Source organism: Cnephaeus nilssonii (genome assembly GCF_951640355.1).
Source record: "Cnephaeus nilssonii genome assembly, contig: SCAFFOLD_129, whole genome shotgun sequence".
NCBI lineage: Eukaryota > Metazoa > Chordata > Mammalia > Chiroptera > Vespertilionidae > Cnephaeus > Cnephaeus nilssonii.
In genome coordinates, this window is record NW_027645527.1 from 2,190 (window position 1) to 30,123 (window position 27,934).

A 27,934-nucleotide genomic window follows, 5' to 3' on the forward strand; every position below is an offset into this window, starting at 1 on the left:
GCCCGAGAGAGCATCCTCCTTCAGACGGAGACTTTTTACTTTGTTTTTTATTTTTCCTCATTGACTTTCAGAGAGAGGACAGGAGTGGGAGAGAGAAACATCCGTGAGGAGAGAGAATCACGGCTCGGCTGCCTCCTGCACGCCCCCCAGTGGGGATCGAGCCCGCACCCCGGGCCTGTGCCCTGACCGGGAATCGAACCCGGGACCCTTCCGTCCGCAGGCTGATGCTCTACCCACTGAGCCGCACCGGCCAGGGCTGTCCCACATCTGTATCCAGACGTCCTCAAAGGGCACGTTGGTTTCAGAATCAGCCGCCGCCCTCGTGCCCGAATCCGCCCCCCCCCCCCAGGCTCTCCGATCAGGGCGCACCTCCCAGTGTTGACGGGCGGACGCAGCGGAAGTCCCCCCCCCCCGCCCCCATCTTGCCCAGAGGGGGAGGGGGAGGAGAACGGATTGCGATGCTCGGAATTCGGGGCTTATGAGGGGGACGGAAGCCAGGGCTCACGCCCAGCTCATCTAGACGTCGCCCCGTTCTCTCAGATCCCCCCTTTAAGCCTTCACTTGTCTCTTTGTACCACCCACAAGGCTCAGGTGGAAGCGAAGAAGGAGCATGAGGGCGCCGTGCAGCTGCTAGAGGTAGGCGGCGAGGCCGGGCCGGGCCCCTGGGAACCGTCGCTCACGGGGTCCCGCCACCAGGGCTGTGCCCACCCCTCCCTTCTCACCGGCACGGGCGGCCCGCACCGCGATCCCCCTGCATGGGAGGCAGTGAAGGCACAGAGAGGTTGAGCCATTTTCCCTGGGCCACACAGCCCGCATCAGGGCGGGTCTCAGCGGTGGCCGCCTCCCCCTGCGGGCGTCTCCCCTGCGCGCTCCCTGGGCGGGAAGCTGGGGGGAGGGCCGGGCAGGGGCGGGAGTTCTGGTTTCCGTGGGGGGGCCCCTCCTGGTGGCAAAGGGGCTGCAGCTGCTCCCGACTCGCCACGTAGGCTCAGGCCCGGGCGGCGAGGAGCCGACTTCCCGAGGAGACGGGCGGGCGGACCCTTCCCGTGGGCCCTAACCGTGGGCCTCCCGCCCCCCGAGAATCGTGCCCAGTGCATTTTTAACTTTATTTCAATCCTCGCCCGAGGATACTTTCTCATTGATTTCTGGAGAGAGTGGAAGGAGAGAGAGGGAGACAGAGAAACATGGATGTGAGAGTGACACCTCCATGGGTTGCCACCTGCACTCGCCCTGCCCAGGGCCCGGCCTGGGGATGGAGCCGCAACCGAGGGACGTGCCCCCGACCGGGAATCGAACCCGGGACCCTTCCGTCCGAGGGCCAGCACGCTACCCACTGAGCCACACGGCCGGGGCCGCCCGCTGCGCTTTAATCGCATCGTCTCCCGGCTGCGAGCGTAGCTGCTTGGTTTCCAGTCGCCCGAAGCGCGTGGCCGGGACGGCCCTGCTGTCCTGATCGCCTTCGAGCTGCCGCCGCGAGGGTCCCCGGGCTGGCGGCCTGCATGCCCGCCGTGGCGTGTGCTGGCGGCCGTGCCGTGCTGGGGGCGGGCGCTGCGCTGGGCCGGGGGCCGTGCCTGCTACTCACACGCGTTTCTGTGCTTGTGTCTCGTTGCTTCGGCCAGAACACCTTGGAGAGCATGCAGGTACTTGGGGGGCGTCCCGCCCGCCGCGGGGTGACGCCTCCGTGCATGGAGCCGCCACGCTCAGGGCCGCTCAACCCTCCTCCCCAACGGGCAGCTCCTGGTGCCGCCGAGGGCGTGGGGTCGGGGATCGGGGGTCGGGCTGGGGGCCGAGGAGCTGCCCGGAGCCCTGCACGGGTCAGACGCTCACCGGGCCGGGCGCCCCGTGCTGGCCTCTGAGTGTTGGGCGGCCGCGAGCTGCTGTGACGCTCAGGCTCCCTGAACGCCGATGACCCAGGAGGGGAGTGGTGTGCACGGGCACCGCGCCATCCAGAGCCCGGCCCAGAGCCTGGGCGTCGGGGGTCGGGCATCGGACTTCAGACCCGGCCTGAACGTCGCACCCGCGCGTCCGTGTCCGTGTGTGTGTCGTGGGGGCTGTGTCGTGGGGAGACAGGCGGCACGGCGGCTCCTGCCTGCGCTTCCAGGCCTCGGCGCGGAACCAGGGTCGGCTCTGCTCACGGCCGTGGCCCGAGCGGCACGGGGCTGGGCTTGGGCAGACGCGGGAGCGAGGCCAGGGTGGCCCGTGGCGGCGGCGTCTCTGCCGCGTCTGGATCCCGGGGTCTGTGTGAGGCCACGCAGGTGCCGCTCGGGGCCACAGGGCTGTGCACGCGAGAACCCCAGAGCGAGCAGATACAGCTTGTGCGTCACTCCTCGTGGTCTGCGGGGCCTCGTTTCTGCCCAGGGCCATGTGGATATTTATGGGCCTTTAAAAATATATTTATTTCATTGATGTCAGAGAGGAAGGGAGAGGGAGAGGGAGAAACATCAGTGATGAGAGAGAATCATGGGTCGGCTGCCTCCTGCTCGCCCCCCACTGGGGGTGGAGCCTGCAACCTGGGCCTGTGCCCTGACCAGGAATCGAACCCTGACCTCCTGGTTCATAGGTCAGTGCTCAATCCCTGAGCCCCGCCACGGGCTAGAGCTCCCCTTCATTGGGAGCGAGGTGTCCTCTGAGGCCCCGGAGGAAAGTGCATTGTGGGTGAGCGACTGAGCTCTCCCCACGTCCGGGCTGTCCCCACCTCTCACCCCAAATCTCAACCCCAAAGTGCCCGGCTGCACACACAGCCAGGGGCGGCCCTCGGGGCGCTGAGTGTCGGCAGGTGGGGTTTCCTGGCTCCTGCGGTTCCCACGTTCACCCGGGAGGGCGCTGGGCCGGCAGCCGGGCTGTGTGGGAAGCTTGCTTTTATCGGACGCCGAGCCGATGGAGGTGGGAGGCAGCCCCGGCCACGCGCAGCACGCATGCACACCCATGCACAGACACGCACACGCATGCTCCCCGACCCCGCCGCCCGCTGACTCACGTGCCGCCCGCAGTGCAAGGTGCGGGAGCTGGAAGACAAGTGCCGGGCGCAGAGCGAGCAGTTCAGTCTCCTGTCACGGGACCTGGAGAAGTTCCGGCAGCACGCGGGCACCATCGACCTGCTGGGCGGCTCCCTGGCCCCCCTGGACGCCCCCCTGGCCCCCGGCAGCAAGCCCTTCCCGCAGTTCATGAACGGACTCGCGCCCTCCATCGGGACAGGTGAGGCCTGGAGCCTCCCCTCCCCCCCGAACCCGGGGCCGAGTGGAGAGGGGACCGGTGAGCCCCACGCGGGCCGTGCACAGCGGGGTCAGGAGGGTGGGCAGCCAGCCTGCCGGGACCTGTGAGCACCTGACAGGTGTCGGCAAACGTGACTCAGTGCTGCCCCGAGCCCCACTGCCCGGACGAGGAGGCCGGGCCCCGCGGGGACCATGTGGCCGGGAGCCCAGAGCAGGGCTCGAGCCAGGAGGTCGGGGGCGGGGACCACTCTGTCACTCAGGCGGGGTCTGCCAGCCGCGTTTCTCTCTTTTTAAAAAAATGTTTTTATTGATGTCAGAGAGGATGGGAGAGGGAGCAAGAGAGAAACATCAGGGATGAGAGAGAATCATGGATCGGCTGCCTCCTGCACGCCCCACACTGGAGATGGAGCCCGCAACCTGGGCCTGTGCCCTGACTGGGGATCGAACCCGGGACCGTTCAGTCCGCAAGGTGACGCTCAATCCACTGAGCCAGGCTGGCCGGGCCTGCGTTTCTCTTTAGCTGATCCCTCCCATCCCCCCCTCTGGCAGCCCCTGGTGACACGGGCCGTACCGGGAACTCGGTCCCGACAGAGGCAGCGAGCTTGACAGCGGTGCATCGAGCACGGGGCTGCCAGGTCCCGGGGGCAGGGGCTGGGGCTGCCCACTGCCCTGTGCCCAGGCCCACAGCCCCGCTGGGCCCAGCGGGTGCACAGGAGACATTTATGGGATGAACCGTGCCCGGGGGCTCGCGAAGCCAGCGGGGAGCAGGCGCGGCTGCGGACGGTGCTGTGCGTGTTCCCATCATTCCATCTCCGTCCACCGTGTCCGTGTCCGTGGCCAGGTCAGGACGGCCCCTTCGGAAGCCGCGCTGTGATTGGGGACTACATCCGGCCCCGCCCGCTGCCCGGGGACACGCAGGAGCCTCCCTCCGCCAAGCCCCCCTTTCTGTCCAGATCTGGAAGCTCAAGATGCAGATTTGAGTCCGATGTGAGTCCTGCCCCGGGGAGGGGGCCTGTGTGTGAGGAGGAGGGAGACAGTGGACGCACAGCCTGTCCTGGGGAGGTGCCCACGAATGCTCACGCTCACGCTCACACCCACCCCTCGGCCCGGTGCCAATGGTGGGCCCGGCCCCGCCCCCTCCTGTCCCCCCCCACCCCCCCGTGGTTGTGGCTGCGGTAAGGGAGCTGGGTGGGCAGAGTCCTTGTGCTCTGCAGACTCTGAGACGGCAGAGAAGTGGGGACCTGGAAGGAAAGAGCCCTGTGCCACCTCCTCCGTGCAGCCCTCCCGGGTGCCTCAGGCTAAGCACTGAGCCAAGCGGCCCATGGGTCCTTCCCTGTTGAACCTTGAGAGCAGAGGGCACAAATCATGGTCTATCTTTGTCTTCTCCTTCTTCTTTCTAAATGTATTTTTATTGATTTTGGAGAGGAAGGGAGAGGGAGAGAGAGAGAAATATGATGAGAGAATCAATGATGAGAGAGGATCATTGATTCAACTGCCTCCTGCATGCCCCACACCGGGGATTGAGCTTGCAACCCAAGCGTGTGCCCTTGACCGGAATCGAACCCAGGACTCATCAGTCCTCAGGCCAACGCTCTACCCACTGAGCAACACTGGCCAGGGCTTTCTCTGTCTTTAAGGACCCTCGCAGGGCCCAGCTCAACGAGCGCCCCGTGCCTTAGATCATGTGGGGAAGGCCCTCCCCCACGTCCAGGCGTGGCGTGGGCACAGGAGTGCTTTATCGAGGTCCCCACGGGACCCGGGAGCCCGCGCAGCTTCCTCCTGGCCTCAGGGGCGCCAGCATTTCCCGGGACCCTCCCATGAGAGGCTGCATCTCCTAGGGACCCCCCACATAAGGATGCAGCAGGGCCCAGGGACCCCCCCCCACATGCGGCTGCAGGGCCCGGGGACCCCCCACGAGAGGCTGCAGGGCCCAGAGACCCCCCACGTGAGGCTGCAGGGCCTGGGGGGCCATGGGAGGGTCCCGTGTGTCCCGCGCAGGAAGCGTGACGTTTCCTAACCAAACATCCTGTGTCCCCAGATGGACAATGAGCGGAACGCCAACCCCCCGAAGCAGAGGTACTCAGGGAAGGTGCACCTGTGTGTGGCCCGCTACAGGTGAGGCGGGGCCCGGGCAGACGCGGGACGGCGGGGGCCAGGCCGGGAGCTGAGGGCGCCCCTTCCCGGCCCCGGGAGAAGGTTGGGCGAGGCTTCTGTGGACGTGGATCTGAGGGACAGGGATGTGGCCGCGCCCGCACGGACAGGCGTCGGGAGGCCTGAGTCCTGGGCCACGCCCACGGCTTCATGGATCGCGACGTTGGACACGTCCACGCTCCTCACTAGGATGTTAACGTCGGGACTAAGACGTGTGCTTGGCCTTGTCCCCGAGAGCTAACTTCGACCAATAAAAACGTGGCCTCAGGGCTGCAATCGCGGGAACCATCACCCTTTGTTACAATTGAACAGCGCACGGCTGTCACCACGGGCCGCCAGGGATGGCATGCTAGGTGTGCCGGTTAATGATGCGGATTTTTTTCACTAGATGGAGTTACACGTATGTTGATATAGATGCGATTTGATATGCATGCTATTTTGTTGTAGTGACGACAAGCTGCAAAACGTCCTATGTCAAATTTTCTGAAGGTGTTAACATCAGATATTTTTACGCTTAAAAAGGTCGAATTTCGTGCCCAAAAAAAGAGCATTTGCAGGAAGTTTTAATTCATTATTTTGAAGAAAAGTGCTGCTGAAAGTGATCGTAGACTTCGGGAAGCTTATGGTGAACATGCTCCACCTCAAGACACTTGTGAGCGCTGGTTTAAACGCTTTAAAAGGGATGATTTTGATGTGAAAGACAAAGAACGTCCAGGTCCATTTGAACCACGCTTTGATCGTAAAACGACCACAATGGGCCAGAAGACACGGCAAAGTAATTCTGCTTCACGATGACGCACCATCACACACTTCAAAACCAGGTAAAGACACGTCAAAAGATCTTGCCCGGGAAGTATGAACCCACCCGCCGTGTTCACCAGACCTTGCTCCTTCAGACGACCACGTGTTCCGATCGACGGCACACGCACTGTCTGAGCAGCACTTCAACACGGACGAAGAAGTGGAAAATGGGGTCTCTGAACGGTCTGCCTCAAAACAAGAAAAGTCCTATCGGGACGGTACCCACAAATCACCCGAAAGATGGGGGAAATGTGTGGCTAGCGATGGACATTACTTTGAATAAAGCACTTTTGATGTTTCTCTTGAAATTACCGTGTTTTCTTTGATTACAAAATCCGCATTTAAAAAAAAAATTTATTTTATTTTTTAAAGTATTACAAATAGTAGTACATATGTCTCTTTTTCCCCCCATTGACTTTCCCCTGGCCTCCCCGAACCCCTCAAAAATCCGCATTTTTAACTGGTTAAGAGGCAATCCGCATTTTTAACCAGTACGCACATAGCTAGCTGTTCACCAGTTAAAAATGCAGATACTGGTTAAAAATGTGGATTAGCTATTAACCGGTTAAAAATGCGGATTTTGTAATAAAAAACACACACGATAATTTCAAGAGAAACATCAAAAGTGCTTTATTCAAAGTAACGTCCATCGCTAGCCACACATTTCCCCCATCTTTCGGGTGATTTGTGGGTACCGTCCCGATAGAACTTTTCTTGTTTGAGGCAGACCATTCAGAGAACCCATTTTCCACTTCTTCGTACGTGTTGAAGGGCCGCTCAGACAGTGCGTGTGCCATCGATCCGGACACGTGGTCATCTGGAGGAGCAAGGTCTGGTGAACACGGCGGGTGGGTTCATACTTCCCAGGCAAGATCTTTTCACGTGTCTGTAACTGGTGTTGAAGGGTGTGATGGTGCGTCATCGTGAAGCAGAATTACTTTGCCGTGTCTTCTGGCCCATTGTGGTCGTTTTATGATCAAAGCGTGGTTCAAATGGACCTGGACGTTCTTTCTCTTTCACATCGAAATCATCCCTTTTAAAGCGTTTAAACCAGCGTTCACAAGGTTCTTGAGATGGAGCACATTCACCATAAGCTTCCCGAAGTATACGATCACTTTCAGCAGCACTTTTCTTCAAAACAAAGTAATGAATTAAAACTTCCCGCAAATGCTCTTTTTTTGGCACAAAATTCGACATTTTTAAGCATAAAAATATCTGTGATGTTAACACCTTCAGAAAATTTGACATATGAGGTTTTGCAGCTTGTTGTCAATACAACAAAATAGCATGCATATCAAATCGCATCTATATCAGCATATGTGTAACTCCATCTACTGAAAAAAATCCGCATTATTAACCGGTACATTTGGTATTTTTCTACTGAGGCGCCTTTTCTGTTGTTTTTATTCTATTTTTAATTTTTAAAAAGTCCTCAAAACCTCAGAAGGAAGGTAGGGGACAGTGGGGGTAAGTGGGGGGAGATCAACCACAGGACTTGTCTGCATGCATATAAGCCTAACCAATGGACACAGACACCCGGGGGGTGAGGGCATGAATGGGGGGGTGGGGGGCATTGGGGGGTAAGGACGCATATGTAATACCTTAATCAGTAAAGAGAAAAAAAAAACGTATTTAACTTTGATGGCAAGTAACTCTAAAGACAGAGACTTTTTAATTGAATGTATTGGGGTGATATTGGTTAATAAAATTATGTAAGTTTCAATTGTAAAAAATAAAAATCCTCACCCGAGGATGTTTCCCATGGATTTTAGGGAGAGTGGAAGAGAGAGGGAGAGACAGAGAGAAACATCGATGTGAGAGAAACACATCGACGGGTTGCCTCCTGCATGCGCCCCGACCAGGGCCCGGCCCCAGGGAGGAGCCTGCAACCAAGGTGCGTGCCCTTGACCGGAATCGAACCCGGGACCCTTTGGTCCGCAGGCCGGCGCTCTATCCACTGAGCCACCCCGGCCGGGGCTCGCCCTCTGCCTCAGGTCTGTGGGAGGAAGCTGGCGATGGCCAGGATCTGACTTGTTGGTGCCGAGGCGAGGCCCACGGGGAGCAGGCGAGCACGGCCCAGGGTCCGCGCGGCGGGGGCGGCCGTCGGCCTCCCTCGGAGCGTCTCCGTCTCCGAGCGGCTGTTTCTCCCGCAGCTACAACCCCTTCGACGGCCCCAATGAGAACCCAGAGGCCGAGCTGCCGCTCACGGCGGGGAAATACCTCTACGTCTACGGGGACATGGACGAGGACGGCTTCTACGAAGGTCTGTTCCAGGCGGCGGTCGGTGGGCGTGCGAGCGGGTCCCCGCTGGGCTGACCTGTGCGGGGCCTGAGGAACGGGCAGGCCGGGCCCCAGACGACCCGCTGGCCCGGGCTCCCCCGGCCTCCTCCAGCGGGACGGGTCCCCCCCACCCCCGGCGCCGAGCGGGGCTCCTAGGATCACTCCTCTGACCCCGGCACGCGGTGGTGTTATTACGTCCACCTGGTTTCCCAGCAGCCACGCGCCACACGCGGCCGAGACCCCCGGGTCCCCACGGGCTCCCTCCTCCCTCTTGAGTCACTGCCCAGCACTGGGGTCCCCCGTTGGCATCCTCTCGGGCAGGGCCCGTTCAGGAGCCCCCTCTTCAGGCTGCAGCAGGCGCCCTGGAGAAGAGCAGGCCGATGGGTGGGGTCGCCCCGTGGGTGGCCACGGGGGTGTCTGCAGTGGGACCCGGGTCCGAGGGATGACGTCTGCGCGGGGGACCCGGTCACGCTCGCGTGGCTGCGGGCCGTGGGCTCCGGGCGGTGACTCTGCCCTCGCTCCCAGCAGGTGAGCTTCTGGGTGGGCAGAGGGGGCTGGTGCCCTCCAACTTCGTGGACCTGGTGCAGGACAGCGAGGCCCGGCTGAGCGCGCTGGAGACCGAGCAGAACCTCCTGAACCAGGCGGGCCTGGGCCTGGGCCTGGGCCTGGGCGGGGAGGACCCCCTGGACCTGCACCCGCCCTCCCCCCCGGCCCCGGGCCCCGACGACGACGGCGTGGGGACGCTGGACGTGAGCATCGACGACCTCGGCGAAGACCTCGTGCCTTACCCCCGGAAGATCACCCTCATCAAGCAGCTGGCCAAGAGCGTGATCGTGGGCTGGGAGCCGCCGGCCGTGCCGCCGGGCTGGGGCCCCGTGGGCGGCTACACGGTGCTGGTGGACCAGCAGCCGCGCCTGAGCCTCCCGCTGGCCGGCAGGACCAAGGCGCTGATCGAGAAGCTGAGCGTGGCCGCCTGCACCCACCGCGTGTCCGTGCAGTGTGTGACCAGCCGGGGCAGCTCGGACCAGCTGCGGTGCACGCTGCTCGTGGGCAAGGAGGTGGTGGTCGCCCCGTCCCAGCTGCGGGTGGACAACGTCACGCCGACCTCCGCGCAGCTCTCCTGGCTGCCCACCAACAGCAACTACAGCCACGTGGTGTTCCTGGACGGGCAGGAGCTGGGCGTGGTGCGGGCCGCCCGGTACCAGTACCAGCTGCTCAACCTCAGGCCGGGCACCGCCTACAAGGTCCGCGTGCTGGCCCGCCCCCACCAGGTGCCCTGGCAGCTGCCCCTGGAGCAGAGGGAGAAGAAGGAGGCCTTTGTGGAGTTCTCCACGCTGCCCGCCGGTGAGCGGCCTCCGGGGCTCCGTGGGGAGCGGGGGGGGGGTCACCCTGCAGGACATAGGGGCAGGGGAGGGGGACGGGGAGCTACGTGCAGCCACAGCATCCAGGGAAACCCCTGTCACCTGCCAGACACGGTGCGTGTGTGTGTGTGTGTGTGTGCGTGCGCGTGTGTGTGTGTGTGTGTGCGCGTGTGCCTGTGTATGTGAGAGAGAGGGGGGGTGTCGGCAGTGGGACCTGGGTCCCGAGGGGGTGGCGTCTGAGCGGATCCCTGTGACCCCGTCACTCTCCCCGCGGCCGGTCAGGCCCGTGTTCTCTGGGCGATGACTCTGTCCTCGCTCCCAGCAGGTGAGCTCCCAGACAGCAAAGGGGATGGCGTGTGAGGGAGACACACGCACACACATGCACACAGAGACACACGCATACACACGCACACACACGCACACACACATGGAAGGAGGAGGGGCGAGGCCGGGTGCAGTCGTGTGCCCATTGGCCAGGCCTGAGTCGGGGGCGGGGGCGCGCCTGGGGACCCCCAGCAGCTCGGTCCAACCACAGCCTGAGGACCCAGCGCTGGTTCCCGACGGGGCAGTCGGGGGGCGCCCTCCTCCATGCTCTGGCACTCCCCTCTCCCCGCCCTGCCCAGCCACCCCTCTTCGCATGCGCGTTTGTTTGTTTATTTATTTATTTAAAATACATTTGTATTGATGTCAGAGAGAGGAAGAGAGAGAAACATCAGTGAGGAGAGAGAATCATGGACCGGCTGCCTCCTGCACGCCCCCCACTGGGGATCGAGCCTGCAGCCGGGGCCTGTGCCCTGACCAGGAATCGAACCCTGACCTCCTGGTTCAGAGGCCGATGCTCAGCCCCTGGGCCAGGCCGGCAGGGCTCATGTTTGTTTATTTTTATTAAAGTGGAGCCGGCACACGCCCGCACACGCGTTCCAGGTACAACACAGGGATCCCTGCGACCCCCCTGTGACCCCGTCACCGTACGAGCTGTGACGACACGGCTGACCACGGCCGGCTCTGTGATTGCTTGTGTTGGCAGCCGGTCCCTGTAGCGAGCGGCCTCCTCCTGGGAGAGCCCCGCCCGGCACGTGCCTCTGCGTCTGTCCCCAGGTCCCCCGGCGGCCCCCCAAGACGTCACCGTCCAGGCGGGGGCCGCCCCAGCCACTGCCCAGGTCTCCTGGAAGCCGCCCGCCCTGAGCGCCGCCGGGCTGTCCAATGGGGCCACCGTCACGGGCTACGGCGTGTACGCAAAGGGGCAGAGGGTGAGTCACGGGGGAGGGGCGCCCAGCACCGTGGATACTGCTCCGGGGATGGGTGACCGCTGGGCGTCCTTCCTCCCTCCTCTGCCACCAGCATTTATTACACACCGGCCACCCGCCACCCAGGGCCACCCTCACCCCAGGGCCACCCGCCACCCAGGGCCACCCTCACCCCAGGGCCACCCTCACCCCAGGGCCACCTGCCACCCCAGGGCCACCCTCACCCCAGGGCCACCTGCCACCCAGGGCTGTAGCAGAGCACAAGGCCCCCCACTTCTGTCCCACCCCTTCCCAGAATCCCCTGCCCGCCTCCCACTGCTCACCCTCCTGGTTCTCCTGCCCCCGGGATTAAAAGTCCACCTGTTTCGCCCAACCAGCGTGGCTCAGTGGTTGAGCGTTGACCTATGAACCAGGAGGTCCCCGTTCAATTCCCGGTCAGGGCACATGCCCGGGTTGTGGGCCTGATCCCCAGGTGTGGGGCGAGCAGGAGGCAGCTGATCCATGATTCTCTCTCATCATGGATGTTTCTCTCTCTCTTCCTCTCCCTTCTTCTCTGGAATCGATAAAAATATGTTTTTTAAAAGTCCACCTGTCTTGAGTTCCCCGACATCAGGGCCCCCCGATAGATGACAGGCCTATGAGTCCCCCATGAACACGTGGCCGGGCCTTGACTCCACAGGGCAGGGTGGGGAAGCTGACAGCCTGAGCCCCATCCCCATCCCCCTCCCCTTCCCCCCCCCTTCCCGGCCCAGGGGTCATGCAGCTGCCTCCTCCCTCCGCCCCGTTTCCAAGGAGCAGGCTGACCGCCCAGTGGGCCGCAGTGTCTGGCTGCCTCCAGCGCCCTCTTGCGCGGGGTCCCTGCAGCCGGGTGGCCCTGTCTCTGCTCCCGGCCAGGCACACCCTGCCCTTCTCCACTGTCCGGACGCCCGTCCTGGCCTCGGCCCCGCCCCCTCCTGCCCAGCTTGGGCCACAGTGACCTTCACGTCCTGACCCCTCTGCGCCCCCAGTGTGTCTCTGAGTTGGTTCTGGACACGGAAGCCTTCTGTCCAACGGGGGGGGGGGGGGGGGGGCGGGGCTGGTGTCCACAGACCCCCACGGGCCCCTCCCTGAGACCCGCTGATGCGCAGGCTGCGCAGTGGGCCCGGCTGGACACACGGGCCCCTCCCCGGCCACAGGGGCAGCTGAGGCGGCCCGCCCAGGGCTGCAGGGAGATGGCGGGGTGGGCGGCCTGTCAGTGGCTCTCTCCGTGCAGGTGGCCGAGGTCGCTGCCCCCACGGCAGATGGCGTGGCCGTGGAGCTGGTGCGGCTGCGCAGCCTGGACGCCAAGGGCGTGACGGTGCGGACCCTCTCGGCCCAGGGCGAGTCCGTGGACTCCGCCGTCGCCGCCGTCCCCCCCGAACTCCTGGTGCCTCCCGCCCCCCAGAGAGCGCCCACCCCGAAGCCATTAGCAAGTGCCGGAGCCCCCGAAACCAAAGATGACCGCCCGGGTCCCCACGTCCACGCGGACGAGGCCTGGGAGCAGGGCCGGGCGCCTTCCCTCGGGCACACGCTGGAGCTCCCGGGCCTGCCCGGCCGGCGCTCGCCCTCGCCCAGCCGGATCCTCCCGCAGCCGCAGGGCGCCCCCGTGTCCACCTCCGTGGCCAAGGCCATGGCCCGGGAGGCCGCGCAGAGGGTGGCCGAGAGCAGCAGGGTAAGGCCACTGCCTGCGTCCGCCCCTCTCAAATCAATAAAAATATATAAAAAATAAAATAAAATAACCCCCCCAGGAGCCAGGCCGGCCTCTGACCAGGGCCCTCGCACGGTGGCTCTGAGGGGCTGTGGGGGGCGAAGGGAAGGGTGGGACCCAGAAGACCTGGGAGCCCGGGCGCCCCCTCCCCTCTGCAGCCCGCCCAGCACCTCGCTCACCCGCTCTCTCCTCCTCAAGTTAGAGAAAAGGAGCGTGTTCCTGGACAGGAGCGGGCAGTACGCCAACTCGGACGAGGAGGACGGCTACGAGTCCCCCGACGTCAGGAGGAGGGGCGCCTCCGTGGACGACTTCCTGAAGGGCTCCGAGCTGGGCAAGCCGGTGAGTGCCGGGCGGGGGGTGCCGGGCGGGGGGTGCTGGGCGGGGGGGGGGGGGGCGTGCCGAGCGGGGGGTGGGGATGCTGGGCGTGGGGTGCCGGGCGGGGGGTGCCGGGCGGGGGGTGCCGGGCGGGCAGCTGGAGCAGTGGCCACAGGAGCCTCTGGAGGTCAGGACCCCCCCACCCCAGAAAGATGGGGAGGTGCCAGCCCTTGTGGCAGCCATCTTAGTGGGTGCGGGGGGTTCCGATTTAACTGCTGTGCTGTGGGACCTCATTGGGGGACAGTTTAAAAAGTCTGTATGCGAGCCCCCCTCTCTTAGCTCCCCTAGCCCCTCCCCCCCACCGCCACCTAAGTTCAATTGGGGCAAAACCCGCCATTGGTTGGTTCACTCTCGGTAACCAGGCAGATGTTTGCTGGTCATCTGCTAGGTGCTAAGCATCACGGGAAATTCAGAAATCAAACCTCCGGTCACGTGCAGACCACGCAGCGCACACGGAGGCCTTGCACACCGGGGCCTTGCACACGGAGGCCTAGCACACGGAGGCCTTGCACACGGAGGCCTTGCACACGGGGGCCTTGCACACGGGGGGGGGGGGGGGGCCTGTAAGCTTTCTTTGATTGCAGTTAAGGTTCATTTTAGTTTTTTCTTTCAACCCGTGTGCCATCCCCAACCTTCCTAACCCGGGGAACACTCGGCCGACCAGGGTGCGGGCGGCGGGGCAGTGCCCACAGCGGGTCCCCAGGGCAGGGCAGCCTCAGGTTCAGCCGGGCCTCGTCTGACGGGAATGTCCTCAGACGGGTCCCGATCCCGCCCAGACCAGCTGTGTGTGTGCATTTTATTTAATTAATTAATTTATTTAAAACGTGTTTTCATTGACGTCAGAGAGGAAGGGAGAGGGAGAGAGAGACAGAAACATCAGTGACGAGAGAGAATCACGGACCGGCTGCCTCCTGCACGCCGCCCACTGGGGATGGAGCCCACAACCTGGGCCTGTGCCCCGACCGGGAATCGAACCCTGACCTCCTGGTTCCTTGGTCGACGCGCAGCCACTGAGCCGCGCAGGCCGGGCTCTGTGAGTTTTAGACCACAGGCTGCTGTTTAAATCTTAAACGCCCGGAAGAGGCGCATAGACACCCCACTCCCCCGCACCCTCCATCTCCCGTGCCCGAGCCTCCGCCCACCTGGGCTGCTCAAGGCGGAGCTGCTGGGGTCCCGGAAGAGCGCTGTTTCCCAGCCCCGGCGACGAGCTGCCGGAGCCCACGGTCTGCGTGCCCGTCCCGTCCGGGCCTACCTCCGGCCGCCCAGCTCCTGGGCTCACGGCCGCCGAGGCCTCCACGCCTCTCGCCCGACGCCAGACGCATCTTTGAGCGCCCGAGCCCGAGCCCGTTAGCCGAGAGGGCGGGGAAGGGGCTCCGGGCCTGGAGCGGGTGCTCACCGAACCCTTCCTGCCCCAGCCGCACTGTTGCCATGGAGACGAGTACCACACGGAGAGCAGCCGGGGCTCGGACCTGTCGGACATCATGGAGGAGGATGAGGAGGAGCTGTGCTCGGAGATGCAGCTGGAGGGGGGGCGGCGGCGGCCCAGCGGCACGTCCCACAGCGCCCTCAAGGTCAGTGCGGCCGGCCCCCAGGCCCTGCCCGCTGCTGGTGGCCGGGCTGTGGCCTCGAGCCTCACCCTGCTGCCCCTGGGAGCCCGCCCCTCGGGACTGGCTTCTTCCTCGCCGTTGACTGTGCATCCGGGAATCCCGCCCCTCCTCTGGGTCTGAACTCGGCCAACACGTCGGGGGAGGGGTGTGGGAGAAGCCCTTCGGCAGCCTCTGGGGCCCCCAGCTCGGCAGCAGGGATTGGGGGGAAGGAGGGGAACAGTGAAGGCCCACCTCCACCCTGGCCCTGAGCGCTCACCCCAGAACCAGCAGCCGAGAGCAGGGACCCCTGAGTCAGGACGGGGATGGGGAGCCCCTGGGCCGGCTGGGGGTGGTGGGAAGGTCCCGGCACCCAGCTGGGCCCTGAGGGGGAGGCGGGAGGGTGAAGAGGGCAAGGAGGCATGGCTGTCCTCGGGGACAGTGGGGTCCCCACACACGACCCTCCTCCGACACCCCCCACCAGGGACCCCATGCTCGGCGCGGCTGTCCGCGGGGTTTGAGGGGAGGTCACCGTCATGGAGACGAAGCCCGGAGTCGGGCCCTCGTGTGTCCCTGTCCTTGTCGGGGGCGCGGCCACCCCGCTGCTGGCTGCTCTGGCTCGAGCGCGTATTCACGCCCCTGGGCAGCGTGGGTTCCTGGGTGGGTCTCCTCTGCGTGCGAGGCCCTGCACCAGGCCACAGGGGCGAGGATGGGCGGGACCCCTGCTCCTAGCCCCTCCCCACCCCTGGGGAGACAGACAGAAGGCTGGACAGCTGGTAGGACCCTGTGGGTTTTCCGGATGGAAAGGTTTTGGGGAGGAGACTCCGTGGGGGATAAGGGGCCCGCCCGGCGTTTCTCCAGGAACTCAGGGCCGCTTTGCACAGAAAGACTGACTGATGCTCCGCAAAGGCCAACACCCCACCCCCCTCGGCCCAGGTCCCTGTGCAGACCCCGCTCGGTTGCCGCTCCCGCCCCTGGCGCTGGCCCCTCGCACCTGCCCCCGCGGCTCCCCAAGGCCCCGTCCAGCAGGAGGCAGGAGCCTGTGACGCAGGAAGGCCCTGGGGGCGGGGGGCGGGGCGGTCCAGGCTCATGTCCCCAGGACGCCGCATGCTCACAGCCGGACCTGGGGAAGCGGCCTGGTTTCCTTGTCGGGAGGAAGCTCCTGGGCGGGAACCCCCAGGACTGTTGAGCAAAGAAATGACCGGCTGCCTTCCCTCCCAGGGAGGAGGCCCAGGGGGCACACAAGGTCGTTGTAAAACCCTGTGGCCGCAAGCACAGCCCCCACCCCCTTGGGAACAGCTGAGTGGACATCACAGCTGGCAGGAAGTGGGGCCAATGACGTGGCAGGAAGTGGGCCAATGACGTGGCAGGAAGTGGGCCAATGATGTGGCAGGAAGTGGGGCCAATGACGTGGCAGGAAGTGGGCCAATGACGTGGCAGGAAGTGGGCCAATGACGTGCAGGAAGTGGGCCAATGACGTGGCAGGAAGTGGGCCAATGACGTGGCAGGAAGTGGGCCAATGATGTGGCAGGAAGTGGGCCAATGATGTGGCAGGAAGTGGGCCAATGACGTGGCAGGAAGTGGGCCAATGATGTGGCAGGAAGTGGGCCAATGATGTGGCAGGAAGTGGGCCAATGACGTGGCAGGAAGTGGGCCAATGACGTGGCAGGAAGTGGGCCAAACACGTGGCAGGAAGTGGACCGGCTGAGAGCTGCAGGGTCCCTTTAGTTTGTCTGCAGTGCTCTCAGCTGTGTGAGGGTCAGAAGCTGCCTCAGGCTGACCTGAAAACCCCAAGCCAGGGCTGGGCTGGTGCAGGGCTCGGGGAGCCGCAGGGGAGCCTGCTTCCTGCCGGAAGGGCCCAGGAGGCCTGTGCAGACGCCGAGCGACCAGGTCCCGGCTTCGCACTGACCTTTTAGCCGGCAGACGATGATGCCGGCCAGGCAGGAAGGAGGTCCGCTCAGTGCTGGGCGAGAAGGAGAGCGGGCAGGGACTGCTGTGACGCGGCTCCGGCTCCCGGCGTCCGGTGGCCGCTGCCCTGAGGCTGTGGGCGCAGCCAGCGGGCCGCGGGGCTCAGGTCTCCCAGCGCTCTGGGCACGGCCGGTTCCCAGCACCCAGCAGCTTGGCCATGGGCAGCGTCCTGCCTCTGTGCCCCCTCCCCTCCCCCCCGCCTACCCCGCTGGTTTAGTGCATGGCCTGCCCCCTGCTGCTCCCGCCTGGCTCCATCCTCCGCCCACTGCGCCCTCATTTCAGAGCCCGGCCCGAGCACGCCCCCCGCCCCCCAGCATGCTCCCCGCCCTCATAGCCCCGAGACTAATGCTGTCTGTCTGTTTTCTTTCCCTCCCTCGCCCACTTCACGTCCGCTCACACCCGTGGGTCCCGCATGCCCCCTTAGGAGTGCTCTAGGCATAGGACCTCGGACGGGGCGTTCCCGGAGCCGCCCGAGGGCCCCCCGCAGGCCCCACACAGTGCGCGGCTGTTCAGTATCCCCGAAGTAGCCGAGGAGGACGCGGAGCCCTGTGAGTTCCTGCACAGACAGGGCGTAGGGTGCCCCTCCAGGGCCTGGGAGCCCCGGCACGCCAGGCCCTGCCGGGGGCACCAAGCTCCCCAGGGCTCCCGGGTCTCCGCGAAACCCAGGGGCCCCCACGCCGAGGACTTCCTCCACGAAGACCGGGGCTGCCGGGTCGGCCGCTCGGCCACCAGGAGCCCAGACAGCGGCCTGGACTGCGGGAGCGAAGAGGAGGACCCGCGATTGAGCCTCAGGAGCGAGGCCGCCACGGGCAGCCCGGGCCCCGGGCCCTGTCCCTGCAGGACCCTCCGGCCCCTGCTGGCCCGGCGGCGGACGCTGACCCGGCAGACCAGCATCGAGGAGGACTTTGGGGAGCAGGACCCCAGCCCCGTCGTCAGGAGCGACGACCCCCGCCCGAGCCCGGAGAGGCCGGCCCCCAGGACGTCTGGCTGGGACCAGCCCACGGGGCCCAGCGTCTGGAGGAAAAGCATAAAAACGCCCCACAGTAGGGCGACCGCCCAGCACCCACAGGCGGCTCCCCGAGTGGCAGACGGCCCCGCGGTGTGTGTCGTGAGCCCGCCCCTCCGCTTGCCAGACCAATCGGTCCGCCCCCTCCATCTCCCCTCTTTATGTTGGTGCCTCCGGACCCGGCGGGTGCTCCGATTGCCATGCGGGTTCATCACTGCCATCGCTTCCAATCGTAGACCTGCTGGCGGCTTCTTTATGTTGCTTTCGGATGAGATCCTCCCCGCCCCCCAATCAGCGACGATTCTGGCTGCTTTGGTTAAAGGACAACTGAATCTAAATTTTAATTAAGGGTTAGCTGAACGCTCGTCACCCACGCGTTTGACAACGAATGAACACAGGGATGGTTATGGCCACCGATAGGATTGAAGGGTTTCTTCTTGGGGTGGTTTGGGTATTTTTGTTTTATGGCCTTCATCCGTCACTGGAAAAAGAAAGAGAACAATGATCAAAGAGATCCACTTGTGCATCTTGTTCCAAAGGTGTTAATTCCCTTACATCCAGTTTTCAGAATGAATTTTCCATCATCAGCTCTAGACACACACACACACACACACACACCCCGCCTTGCCCTCCGGGTGTGTGAGTGGCTGTCAGGAGCTCCACTCCCCTCCGAGTTGTGTCCGTTTTCCGAGCATTTGCTCACACGTGTCCATGAACACACAGGTGAGAGCGCAGGTGGGCCAGGCCTGGGCTCCGGGCCGGTGCAGTTTGCGATCTGTCCACTAGAGGGCTCTGCCCCACGCCCCACGCCCCACGCCCCACGCCCCACACACTTCACCCGGCCCACCTGTGTCCCGCCCACCTGTGTCCGGCCCATGCCAACCCCTTATCCCTGCTCCTTCCCTGAGTCCCCAGAACTTCCCCACTCAGATCACTTCCCCGGGAGCTGGAGGCTTTGCCGGACGCTCGGACACAGAGCTAACCTTGGGTGCGTGTTAGGGCCACGTATCAGGCAGGGCAGCCCCAGAGGGACCCTGTCTCCAGAGCAGGGCCAGGACGGCGCCTGGAGTTTCAAACACCCAGAAGCTTCTGTCCTTGAGGTTTCCAACGTAACCTCACGTACAGCTTGGTCCCCGTGGGACACGTGGCCGTGCGGCGTGGTCCCACGTTTGTGATCCTAGGAGGAGGCCCTAGAGGTCAAAGGGGCCGTTGGGGCGATGAGTCGTATTGAAACCATTCTCTCTTGGGTCAAAGTATCAGCCTTCTCGCCCGGCTGGCGTGGCTCAGTGGCTGAGCGTCGACCTATGAACCAGGAGGTCAGGGTTCAATTCCCAGTCAGGATACAAGCCCGGGTTGCGGGCTCCATCCCCAGTGTGGGGTGTGCAGGAGGCAGCCGGTCCATGATTCTCATCATTGATATCTCTCTCTCTCTCTCTCTCTCTCTCTCTCTCTCGCCTCTCCCTCTCTGAAATCAATAAAAACATTAAATATATATATATATGTATCTGTCTTCTGCAGCAGGAGCAGCAACACAGATGCCCCCTGCCCCCAGAATTCTTTCTAGCCCCCTCCCCAGTCACCCCCCTCCCCCAGTTTCGAAAAGCAACTCCGCTGTGGAAGTCGGGGTGCCCAGGGTGAGCGGCTTGGTCCCGGGTCATTCAGCTAACCTTTCAGTTAAAAGCTACGTTTAGTTGCCTTTAGAGCTTCTGCTTCTACGTTGAGTTGATTTGGCTGACTTCATGCTCGTGTCTCTGGGCCGGCGGGACTTATGACTCTGCTGTTCTGTCTTAAGATTTTAGGAAACCCGGCGTCTGCAGGACGGGCGGACAGGGCGGAGCACGGGGGCCGGAGGTATCCCCACGGAGGCGCCGGCCCACAGAGGTCCCGGCCCGCGGCCCCGTCCATCGGTTAGTGGGCCTGCTGACCCTTTGTCCTTCTTTCCACCACAGGGCCCGTGGCGGCTTAGTCCTCAACCTAAACATCTGAAAACACGAGTGGGCGGTTCGATTCCCGGTCGGGGCACAGGCCCAGGTTGGGGGCTTGATCCCCAGTGTGGGACGTGCAGGAGGCAGCCGATCCATGGTTCTCTCTCATCGTTGATGTTTCTAGCCCTCTCTCCCTCTCCCTTCCTCTCTCTGAAGTCAATAAAAATATATATTTAAAAACAATAAAAAAATTAAAAATGATTGGGAATAGCGTTTTCATCTAGATACAAAAAACTCTCAGTTGTGGCAAAGAGAGGGCAGAAACAGCACAAGATAAAACCGATTTGTACGGATTCTCAGATGGAAAGATGCCGTTACACTTTCAGGAGACAAAAGTGAATCGTGCTCAGCAGCCACCCAGAACGGGGAGACGGGCTGTTTAGAAGCCGTTGGAAATGAGAAAAAAATAGGAGTGCCTGCCACGCACTGTAAACAAACCCCAAAACAAAACAGAACAAACCCCCCAAAATCCGTGTGAAGAAATGGAAGAGGCCGCTGCTCAGGGTTTGTTCCCTCCCAGCAGGTAGCTCACTGGACTTCCGGCTGATGTAGGCGTCCTAAAAAGATCTCTAATTAACGAATAAGTAAATTAATTAATAATATATTTTTATTGGTTCCAGAGTGGAAGGGAGAGGGCGAGAGAGAGAAACATCCATGATGAGAGATCAGCTGCCTCCTGCGCGTCCCCTACCGGGATGGAGCCCCCCCCCCCCCCCCCGCATGTGCCTTGACCTCCTGGGTCATAGGTCAACGCTCAACCACGGAGCCACGTGGGCCCCAAACGTGTTTTCAAAGGACAGAACGAGCGTGTCTGGGTCCGAGCCCCCGGGGGTGACCGCTCTGTCCTGTGCCTTCCGCTCCCAGATGACTACGGGGACCGGGACCGGCTGTCCCCCGACTTCTACGAAGAGTCCGAGACGGACCCTGGCGCCGAGGAGCCCCCGGCGCGCATCTTCGTGGCCCTGTTCGACTACGACCCTCTGAGCATGTCCCCGAACCCCGACGCCGCCGAGGAGGAGCTGCCCTTCAAGGAGGGACAGATCATCAAGGTGGGTGCGGGGGTGCGTCCCCCCCGTCACCCCCCCATCACCCCCGCCATCACCCCCCTCCCCCACCATCGGGGAGGCGTGGCCTGGAGGGGGCGGAGCAAGACGGGAGCCCGTGGGCAGGGGGTGGGGATGGGGTGGCGGAAGGTGGAGGTACCGGGCGTCCCGCCAGACAGCGAGGCCTGGGAAGGACGCTGGTGCCACCGGAGGGTCCGTGGGTCTCGTCACGCCCCCATCCCGCTGCCTGACTTCCAACGCGCCCACGGCGGGCCCAGCGTGTCCCAGCCCGTCCTCAGGGCCGTGCGCTCCGGGCGTCGTTGCAGGCACATGATACAACCTGTTGTTTTACGGTATTTGACCGAGGCCTTCTGAGCCAGCCAATCACCGCACTGTAAGCGGTGACGGAACTCTGAGCCAGCCAATCACCCTGCAGTGACGTAGGATTCAGCCAATCACCTCACTGTAAGAGGGTGACGTAATTCTGAGGCAGCCACTCACTAGGCCTCGGCTTCTTCCCGCGGCCCCAGGTCTACGGCGATAAGGACGCCGACGGCTTCTACCGCGGGGAGACGTGCGCGCGGGTCGGCCTCATCCCCTGCAACATGGTCTCCGAGATCCAGGCCGAGGACGAGGAGATGATGGAGCAGCTGCTGCGACAGGGCTTCCTCCCGCTCAACACGCCGGTGGAGAGGATAGGTGAGGCCGCCCGCTGCCGGACCGGGCCGGCTGTTCCTCGGGAGCGAGGGCGCTGGGCCGCCCTGTCCTTTCTCAAGGTCACGGTCCTCACCTCCCCGGTGACCCGGCGACTCGGAGCATTGTCATTCCCTCCGCAGTGCGTGTGTGTGTGTGTGTGTGTGTGTGTGCGCGCGCGTGTGTGAGTGTGTGTGTGTGCGTGTGTGTGTGCGTGTGTGTGTGAGTGTGTGTGCGTGTGTGTGTGAGTGTGTGTGAGTGTGAGTGTGTGCGCGCGTGTGTGTGTGAGTGTGTGTGTGTGAGTGTGTGTGCGTGTGTGAGTGTGTGTGAGTGTGTGTGTGTGAGTGTGCTTTAAATATATTTTTGATTCCAGAGAGGAAGGGAGAGGGAGAGAGAGAAACATCCATGAGGAGAGAGAACCATGGACCGGCTGCCTCCTCCACGGCCCCCACTGGGGATGGAGCCCACAACCCGGGCCTGTGCCCTGACCGGGAATCGAACCCTGACCTCCTGGTTCCTAGGTCGATGCTCAGCCACAGCCACGCGGACTGGGCCGCCTGTGTTTGGTTTTAAGGAAACACAGCCCCAGGTTTACAAAGGTGTGCTCGCTCGTTCTAAATTCAAACAAAACCTAGGAAGCCGGGCGGCTGGCCCAACTCCGCCGCTGTCCGCGGGCCGTGGGCCTGAGGCCTGGTGGGGGCGGCGTCCGGGGCCCATCGCCGCGGTGATGGGACGGCCCCCGCTCTCGGGCGGTATCGTGATGATGGCTTCCTTCTCCCCCGCGGTCAGCAGAGAGGAGCAGGCGAGGTGGCCGGCAGCAGGCGGTGTCCACGCGCAGGATGGTGGCCTTGTACGACTACGACCCCAGAGAGAGCTCGCCCAACATCGACGTCGAGGTGCCCGCGGCCCTCCCCGCCCTTCCCGCAGGGCGTCCCGGAGCCGCCCCCGGAGCAGGGCACGGCGGCCACACCCAGTGGGGTGCCAATAGTGTCACCGAGGAGAGGGCAGAGGTCGGGGCGAGGTGGGCAGGCCCGGAGTCCTTGGCGGAGAGAGGCTGGGAGCTCTGCCCCATCGTTACTTCTGACGAGGGGCCAGCATGAGGCCCCGTTCAAAGTGCCCTGAGCAGGTTTGACTTACGATGCCTGGCGGCCTCTCCCCCATTTTCATGTTTGTTTGGTTTTTTTTTTTTTAATGATTTCAGAGATGAAGGGAGAGAGAGAGAGAGAGAGAGAGAGAGAGAGAGAGAGAGAGAGAGAAACATCAATGATGAGAATCATGGATCGGCTGCCTCCTGCACACCCCACACTGGGGCTCGAGCCCGCAGCCCGGGCAGATGCCCTGTCCGGGAATCGAACTGTGATCTGCTTGTTCATAGGTCAAAGCTCAACCCCTGAGCCACGACGGCCGGGCATTTAGAAAGAAAAGTGCATTTTCTGGCACCTCCACCAGCCTGGTTGGCCTGTTCCCGGCCTGGAGCCTGCCCCCCTCCCCCCCCCCCCGAACGAGGAAATAGACGTTTCATTAATAATTGAGCACCGTCTCAGACGCAGCAGGAGAGCATTTATGTAGAGGCCCAGGCGCTGCGGGCTGCGGGGAGCAGGTCCCTGACGCCCAGGTGCTAAAGTTAAGGATCTGGCGGGTGTGAGGCTGTGGCCGGCGCTGAATTCTGGCCGGAATCGGGGAGCCCGGTGCTTGGGGGGAGGGGGGGGTGGCCTGCGTTGCCGTGGTCAGAGGCCCTTGGTGGCTCTGTATCTTTCGTCCTCATTGGCCGGAAGGAGCAGGTTAACGCCCAGATCACAGGAAAACGAGACAAAGGAACCGAGAAGAGGTTCTGTGGGAAAACGGCCTTGCGGCCCTCACCGCGCCCTCTCCCCCAGGCCGAGCTCACCTTCTGCACGGGCGACATCATCTCCGTCCTCGGGGACATCGACGAGGACGGGTTCTACTACGTGAGTGAAGCCGCGAGACCCCCGGGCAGCGGGCGGTGCGTCGGCCTGTGCTGTCGGCTTGCTCTTGGGGAGGGAACCAGGGGTGGACGGGCTGGGCCCGGCGGGTCCCACAGCGGCTGCCCCAGACTGAGGGGAGGCCCTCCTTTATTTATTTATTTTTAAAATATAGAGAGGAAGTGAGAGGGAGGGAGGGAGGGAGGGGGGGGGGAGAGAGAGAGAAACATCATTGATGAGAATCAGGGATCGGCTGCCTCTTGCACGCCCCCCACTGGGGATCGAGCCTGCAACCAGGGCCTGTGCCCTGACCGGGAATTGAACCCTGACCTCCTGGTTCATAGGTCGACGCCCAGCCACGGAGCCAGGCCGGCCGAGCCAGGGCGGCTGCTCCTTAGCGGGGCGGGTGGGTGGTGGGAAGGGGAGTGAGGTGTCCGCCTGTGTGTCCAGGGGGAGCTCAATGGGCAGAAAGGCCTGGTGCCTTCCAACTTCCTGGAAGAAGTGCCTGACGATGTGGAAGTCTACCTCTCGGACGCCCCGGCCCGCCGCCCACAGGACACGCCCGCGCGCTCCAAGGCCAGACGGGTAAGCAGCCTCCCGGGCGTGTCTAGCGCCCCTGCCCCGCCACCCACGCTCTCACGTGTGGTCTCTGCATCGTGGGCCAGAAGCACACACCTGAGCGTTTCCTCGCCTCCCCTCCCCTCCCACGGGGCCGTCCTAAACCTGCTGACCTCTGACCCTTACATATATTTCACCAAAAGGGACATTTTCCATTCTAACCGGCTGCCTCTGCTCACAAGGGGACCCCCCGCGTGACAGACGCACACCGGGCTGTGGCGAGGGCGAGGGCGAGGGGCTGGCCTGTCCTGAGACTCGGCCGCGGCCGAGACCTGCCCCGAGGGTCGCGGTCCTCCCCAGGAGCAGACCCCCCGCCGGCTCATGGAAGGACAGACGACATCCATGCGTAGTGTCTCATTTTTATTTTACGTCATCGCCGCGAGTTTCCTCTATTCTATTTTTATATTATATATATTTTTATTTCTTTGCTCATCTGCTTGGAAACAGAAGAAGAGTGTTCATTTCACACCTTAATCAGGCAAAGTAGCCTTCACGTAAGTGAGCAGCTGAAGATACCAGACACCCGAGCTGCCTTAGCGGCTCCGCGCTGGGCGCCCGGGTCCCGGGGCTGAGAAAGAATGTGTCTGACGACCACTGGTCTCAGTAGTAAAGCAACTGAAGGCGTGGCGGGCTGAGCCGCCTCGCGACCGTCCCCCGATCCCCGCGGAGCCGCCGGCACGGGGCATGTTCCTGAGCGGCTGTCTCCTGGCGAGCCCGGTGTCTCCCCCGCGGGCTGCGTATTGCATTGCCAGCCGCTCTCGGAAAAGCACAACCTCGGCCTCGTGTTTACGGCAGATTTCCTTATAAATTTAAAAAAATGTATTTTTATTGGTTTCAGAGAGGAAGGGAAAAGGGAGAGATAGAAACATCAATGATAGAATAATGAATCGGCTGCCTCCTGCACGCCCCCTACTGGGGATCGAGCCCACAACCCGGGCCTGTGCCCTGACCGGGAATAGAACCCGGGACCCTGCAGTCCGCAGTCCGCAGCTCTATCCACTGAGCCACACCGGCCAGGGCACGGCCGATTTCCTGCTAAAAGTGTGGCTGGAGCTCAGGCAGCTGGGCAGTGGGCAGGCCGACCCGGAGTCGCGTCCCACTGCCTGCACTGCGTCTCCTCCCGGCCCCGCCTCCACCTGGTGTGGGCCGGGCTGCGCCGGGTGGCCTGCCAATGCAATACCCGCTCCGAGACACGCGGCTCCGCGGCGGCCCAGACGGGCCGTGGTATCTTCAGTGATGTGGGTGCTTGACGAGGTTTCATTAGAGTTAGACCTTGATTCTAAACCCAAGCAAGCTTGGAGCCCGGCGGCCGTGGCCTGCGCAGTCCTGCACGCTCCTCGGAGGCGGCTGGCTCTGAGTCAGAGCTCAGGCCTGGGGTGGCCCATGTCCCATCAGGCGGGGCCTCAGGTGCCCGTGAGCTCAGCACCCGACCGCGTGCTCACGCGGACAAGCTCCCCCGAGACCCCAGGGCGTGCAGGCCGCGCGGCGCACACGGAGGCCTTGCCCACGGGCCCGGAAGCTTCCTTGGTTGCAATTAAGGTTCATTTTAGTTGTTTTTTTTCTTTCAACCGGTGTGCCATCCCCAACCTCCCCACCCGGAGCCGCGGCCGACCAGGGCCGTGGCTTCAGACGAGACTCCCTCGAGTGCATTCGCTTGGAGATGGCACTGCCCGGGTGACTGTCACCCTGACCTAAGCTCCCTACTCCCTCCCGCCTCCACCTGGTCTTAATTACAAGGACGTGACCCGCTAGCCCCGTCCTGCCCGAGCGAGGGGCGCCCCGCCCCGTGTCCCAGAGGCGCCGGGGCGGGCGGGCTGCTCCTGGCGCTCCCACTTGAAAGAAGAAAGAACACCCACCTCCCTCCTCCCTCCCGCGGGCGGGCGGGCGGGCGGGCTGCGTGTGGCCGGCTGGCGTGCACACTCAGCACACCGTCGCCTGTACCACCAGGTGCCTCCTGAGGGGGCAGGCCCGGCCCGGAGAGCGCCGTCCCCCACGGCCCATCTCCACGCGGGGCCCCCTGCGCCGGCTGTGGGTGCCGGCGGCCCCGGGAGAGGCAGGGGCGTGTCCTCAAGAAAGAAAAAGGGGCTGCTTTTCAAAGGCAAGAGGCTGCTGCAGAGGCTGGGCGCCGTCAAGTGACCGGGACACCTCCGCCGCGGTTCACTCCCCACCGGGGCTCCCGGGACTCGCGCTCTCCCCAGCCCCCCCCCCACACACAGCAGGGACCTCTCTGCCCCCCCCCCCCCCACCCGCCCCCAGCACCTGTGAGGACAGAGCCGGCCTCCTGGGCCTCAGGCTCGGTCGCATCCCTGTCTGAGGGGAGGCCCAGCACAGGGCCAGGCCTGGCCCTCGCCCTCCGGGTGATCTCTGTGCGTGTCCCGCCCCATCCCGCCCCTCCACGCTCCGCTGACCCCCTCCCCTCCCCTCCCCTCCCGTCCGAGCCCCGGCCCGCCTCGGTGTCTGCCTTACTCTGCACATGGTTTGTACCGTCCAATAAACTCGCTGTGCTCCTGTGTGTGCGCGTCATGCTCTCACCCCAACGGGCAGGCTTGCGGCCACGCCCAGGCCACGACACAACACGTGTCCTCACGCACACCCTCAGAGCAGGCCCCGCACCCTCAGTGTTACTAGGTGGGTCTGTCCCTCTTGTGCCAGACGGACGGACACAGCAGCACACAGGCGGCCCCCCCTCACGCACAGGCCACGGCCCAGCCCTGTCAGCCTGTCCCATGTGACCCACACCGGCCCTCCTGGCATCGAGCACAGACCAACCGCTGCCAGCGTGCCCCCCCCCCCCCCGGCTGCTCTTTTGTACCCTCGTCCCCTCCCTTGTACCGTTTTTACTCTTTATACACACGTTCAGACCGCCTTCCTTTGTAACCTGTGCGAGGCTGAGTGAGAGCGTTCCCGTGGTCACGTACTGCGAGCGGCGGGCACGTCGGGAGCGGCGTGTGGGTGCGTGTGTTCGGTCGGTGTCCAGTCTTTTCTAGAATAAACTGTCATTTTCCACGAAGCCGCCTCCTGTGTGTGTGGGGCGGGGACGCGGCAGCACCGGGACCAAGTGCGCGGGGCACACTCCCTCCCCTCCGGGAGCTCCCCAAAAGAGCTCCGACGTGGGCCGAGCCCGGGCCGTGCTCAGGGCCCACCCTCGGGGAACCACTCGGCAAACTTGGGAGACGGATAAAGGTCAGCACACAACACCCACCGTCTCCCACAAACCAGCAGGCAGTTCAAGCGCACACGTCACCTAATAGAAGTTGGAGGGGGGGCTGGCTGGTGTGGCTCGGTGGATAGAGCACCAGCCTGTGGACTGAAGGGTCACGGTTCAAATCCGGCCAGGGGCATGTGCCTGGGTTGCAGGCTCGATCCCCAGTGGGGGGCGTGCAGGAGGCAGCCGATCAGTGATTCTCATCATGGATGTTTCTCTCCCTCCCTCTCCCTTCCTCTCTGAAGTCAATAAAGAAATATTTAAAAAAATAAACGTGTGGTGATTTACCATCAGAAACACGGACGACCCAGGGATCCCGAGCGACTGTGTGCACGGCCCGTGTCCGGAAACTGCAGCGTTGCCCCGAGACTGTAACGGAGCCCGTCTTCCTGGTGTGAGACGGGAGCGTGCAAATGCGTCCGCGCCTCACAGTAACCCTCCCGTGGGAGTCGTCCCTCAGCCACGTCGACTGAAACCAGGAGTGGCCTCCGGGTGGGCTCGGAGTGGACCCCCCGCGGCGTGGAAAGCGCACCCCATGCTATGACTTCAGTAAAACAGGACGACGCTGTCCCGCACACGAGGCGACGGCCACTTTAATTATAACCAACGGAGCGATGCCAGCTGCCAAGGAAACAGGTGAACACACGGACGCCGACACTGACGGGCTCTTCTGCTCAGATTCCTCAAACGTTTCTCTGAACAGAAACTTAGAACTTCTCAACTATCTTTTTTTTTTAATT

At 63.3% G+C, this 27,934-nt stretch overlaps 1 protein-coding gene across 10 annotated transcripts; it reads left to right on the forward strand.

Moving 5' to 3' along the window:
* The first annotated feature begins 1,829 nt into the window (after positions 1 to 1,829).
* Positions 1,830 to 27,684, forward strand: RIMBP2 (RIMS binding protein 2). Of its 10 annotated transcripts, none has more exons than XM_079800892.1 (17): positions 1,830 to 3,192; positions 4,051 to 4,196; positions 5,248 to 5,324; positions 8,315 to 8,424; positions 8,967 to 9,785; positions 10,901 to 11,052; positions 12,302 to 12,739; positions 12,974 to 13,114; positions 14,566 to 14,721; positions 17,126 to 17,842; positions 19,500 to 19,614; positions 20,557 to 20,741; positions 21,266 to 21,434; positions 22,218 to 22,324; positions 23,306 to 23,377; positions 23,822 to 23,956; positions 27,489 to 27,684. In XM_079800892.1, exons 1-17 carry the CDS (start codon positions 3,162 to 3,164, stop codon positions 27,567 to 27,569), a joined length of 3,651 nt encoding a protein of 1,216 aa, XP_079657018.1. In that variant the 5' UTR covers positions 1,830 to 3,161; the 3' UTR covers positions 27,570 to 27,684. The 10 variants fall into 10 exon arrangements, with proteins under 10 accessions (XP_079657018.1, XP_079657014.1, XP_079657016.1 ...); XM_079800888.1 differs by lacking the exon at positions 27,489 to 27,684 and adding an exon at positions 25,937 to 27,093; XM_079800890.1 differs by lacking the exon at positions 27,489 to 27,684 and adding an exon at positions 25,937 to 27,093 and having other exon boundaries at positions 22,221 to 22,324.
* The last annotated feature ends 250 nt before the right edge of the window (positions 27,685 to 27,934 follow it).

Coding starts and splice junctions, on each gene's coding strand:
- RIMBP2 (XM_079800884.1), top strand. CDS start 3,162: ATGAACGGACTCGCGCCCTCCATCGGGACAG. Junction 14,722..17,125: donor CGTCCCACAGCGCCCTCAAG/GTCAGTGCGGCC, acceptor ATGCCCCCTTAG/GAGTGCTCTAGGCATAGGAC. Junction 21,435..22,217: donor CACGCCGGTGGAGAGGATAG/GTGAGGCCGCCC, acceptor CCCCGCGGTCAG/CAGAGAGGAGCAGGCGAGGT.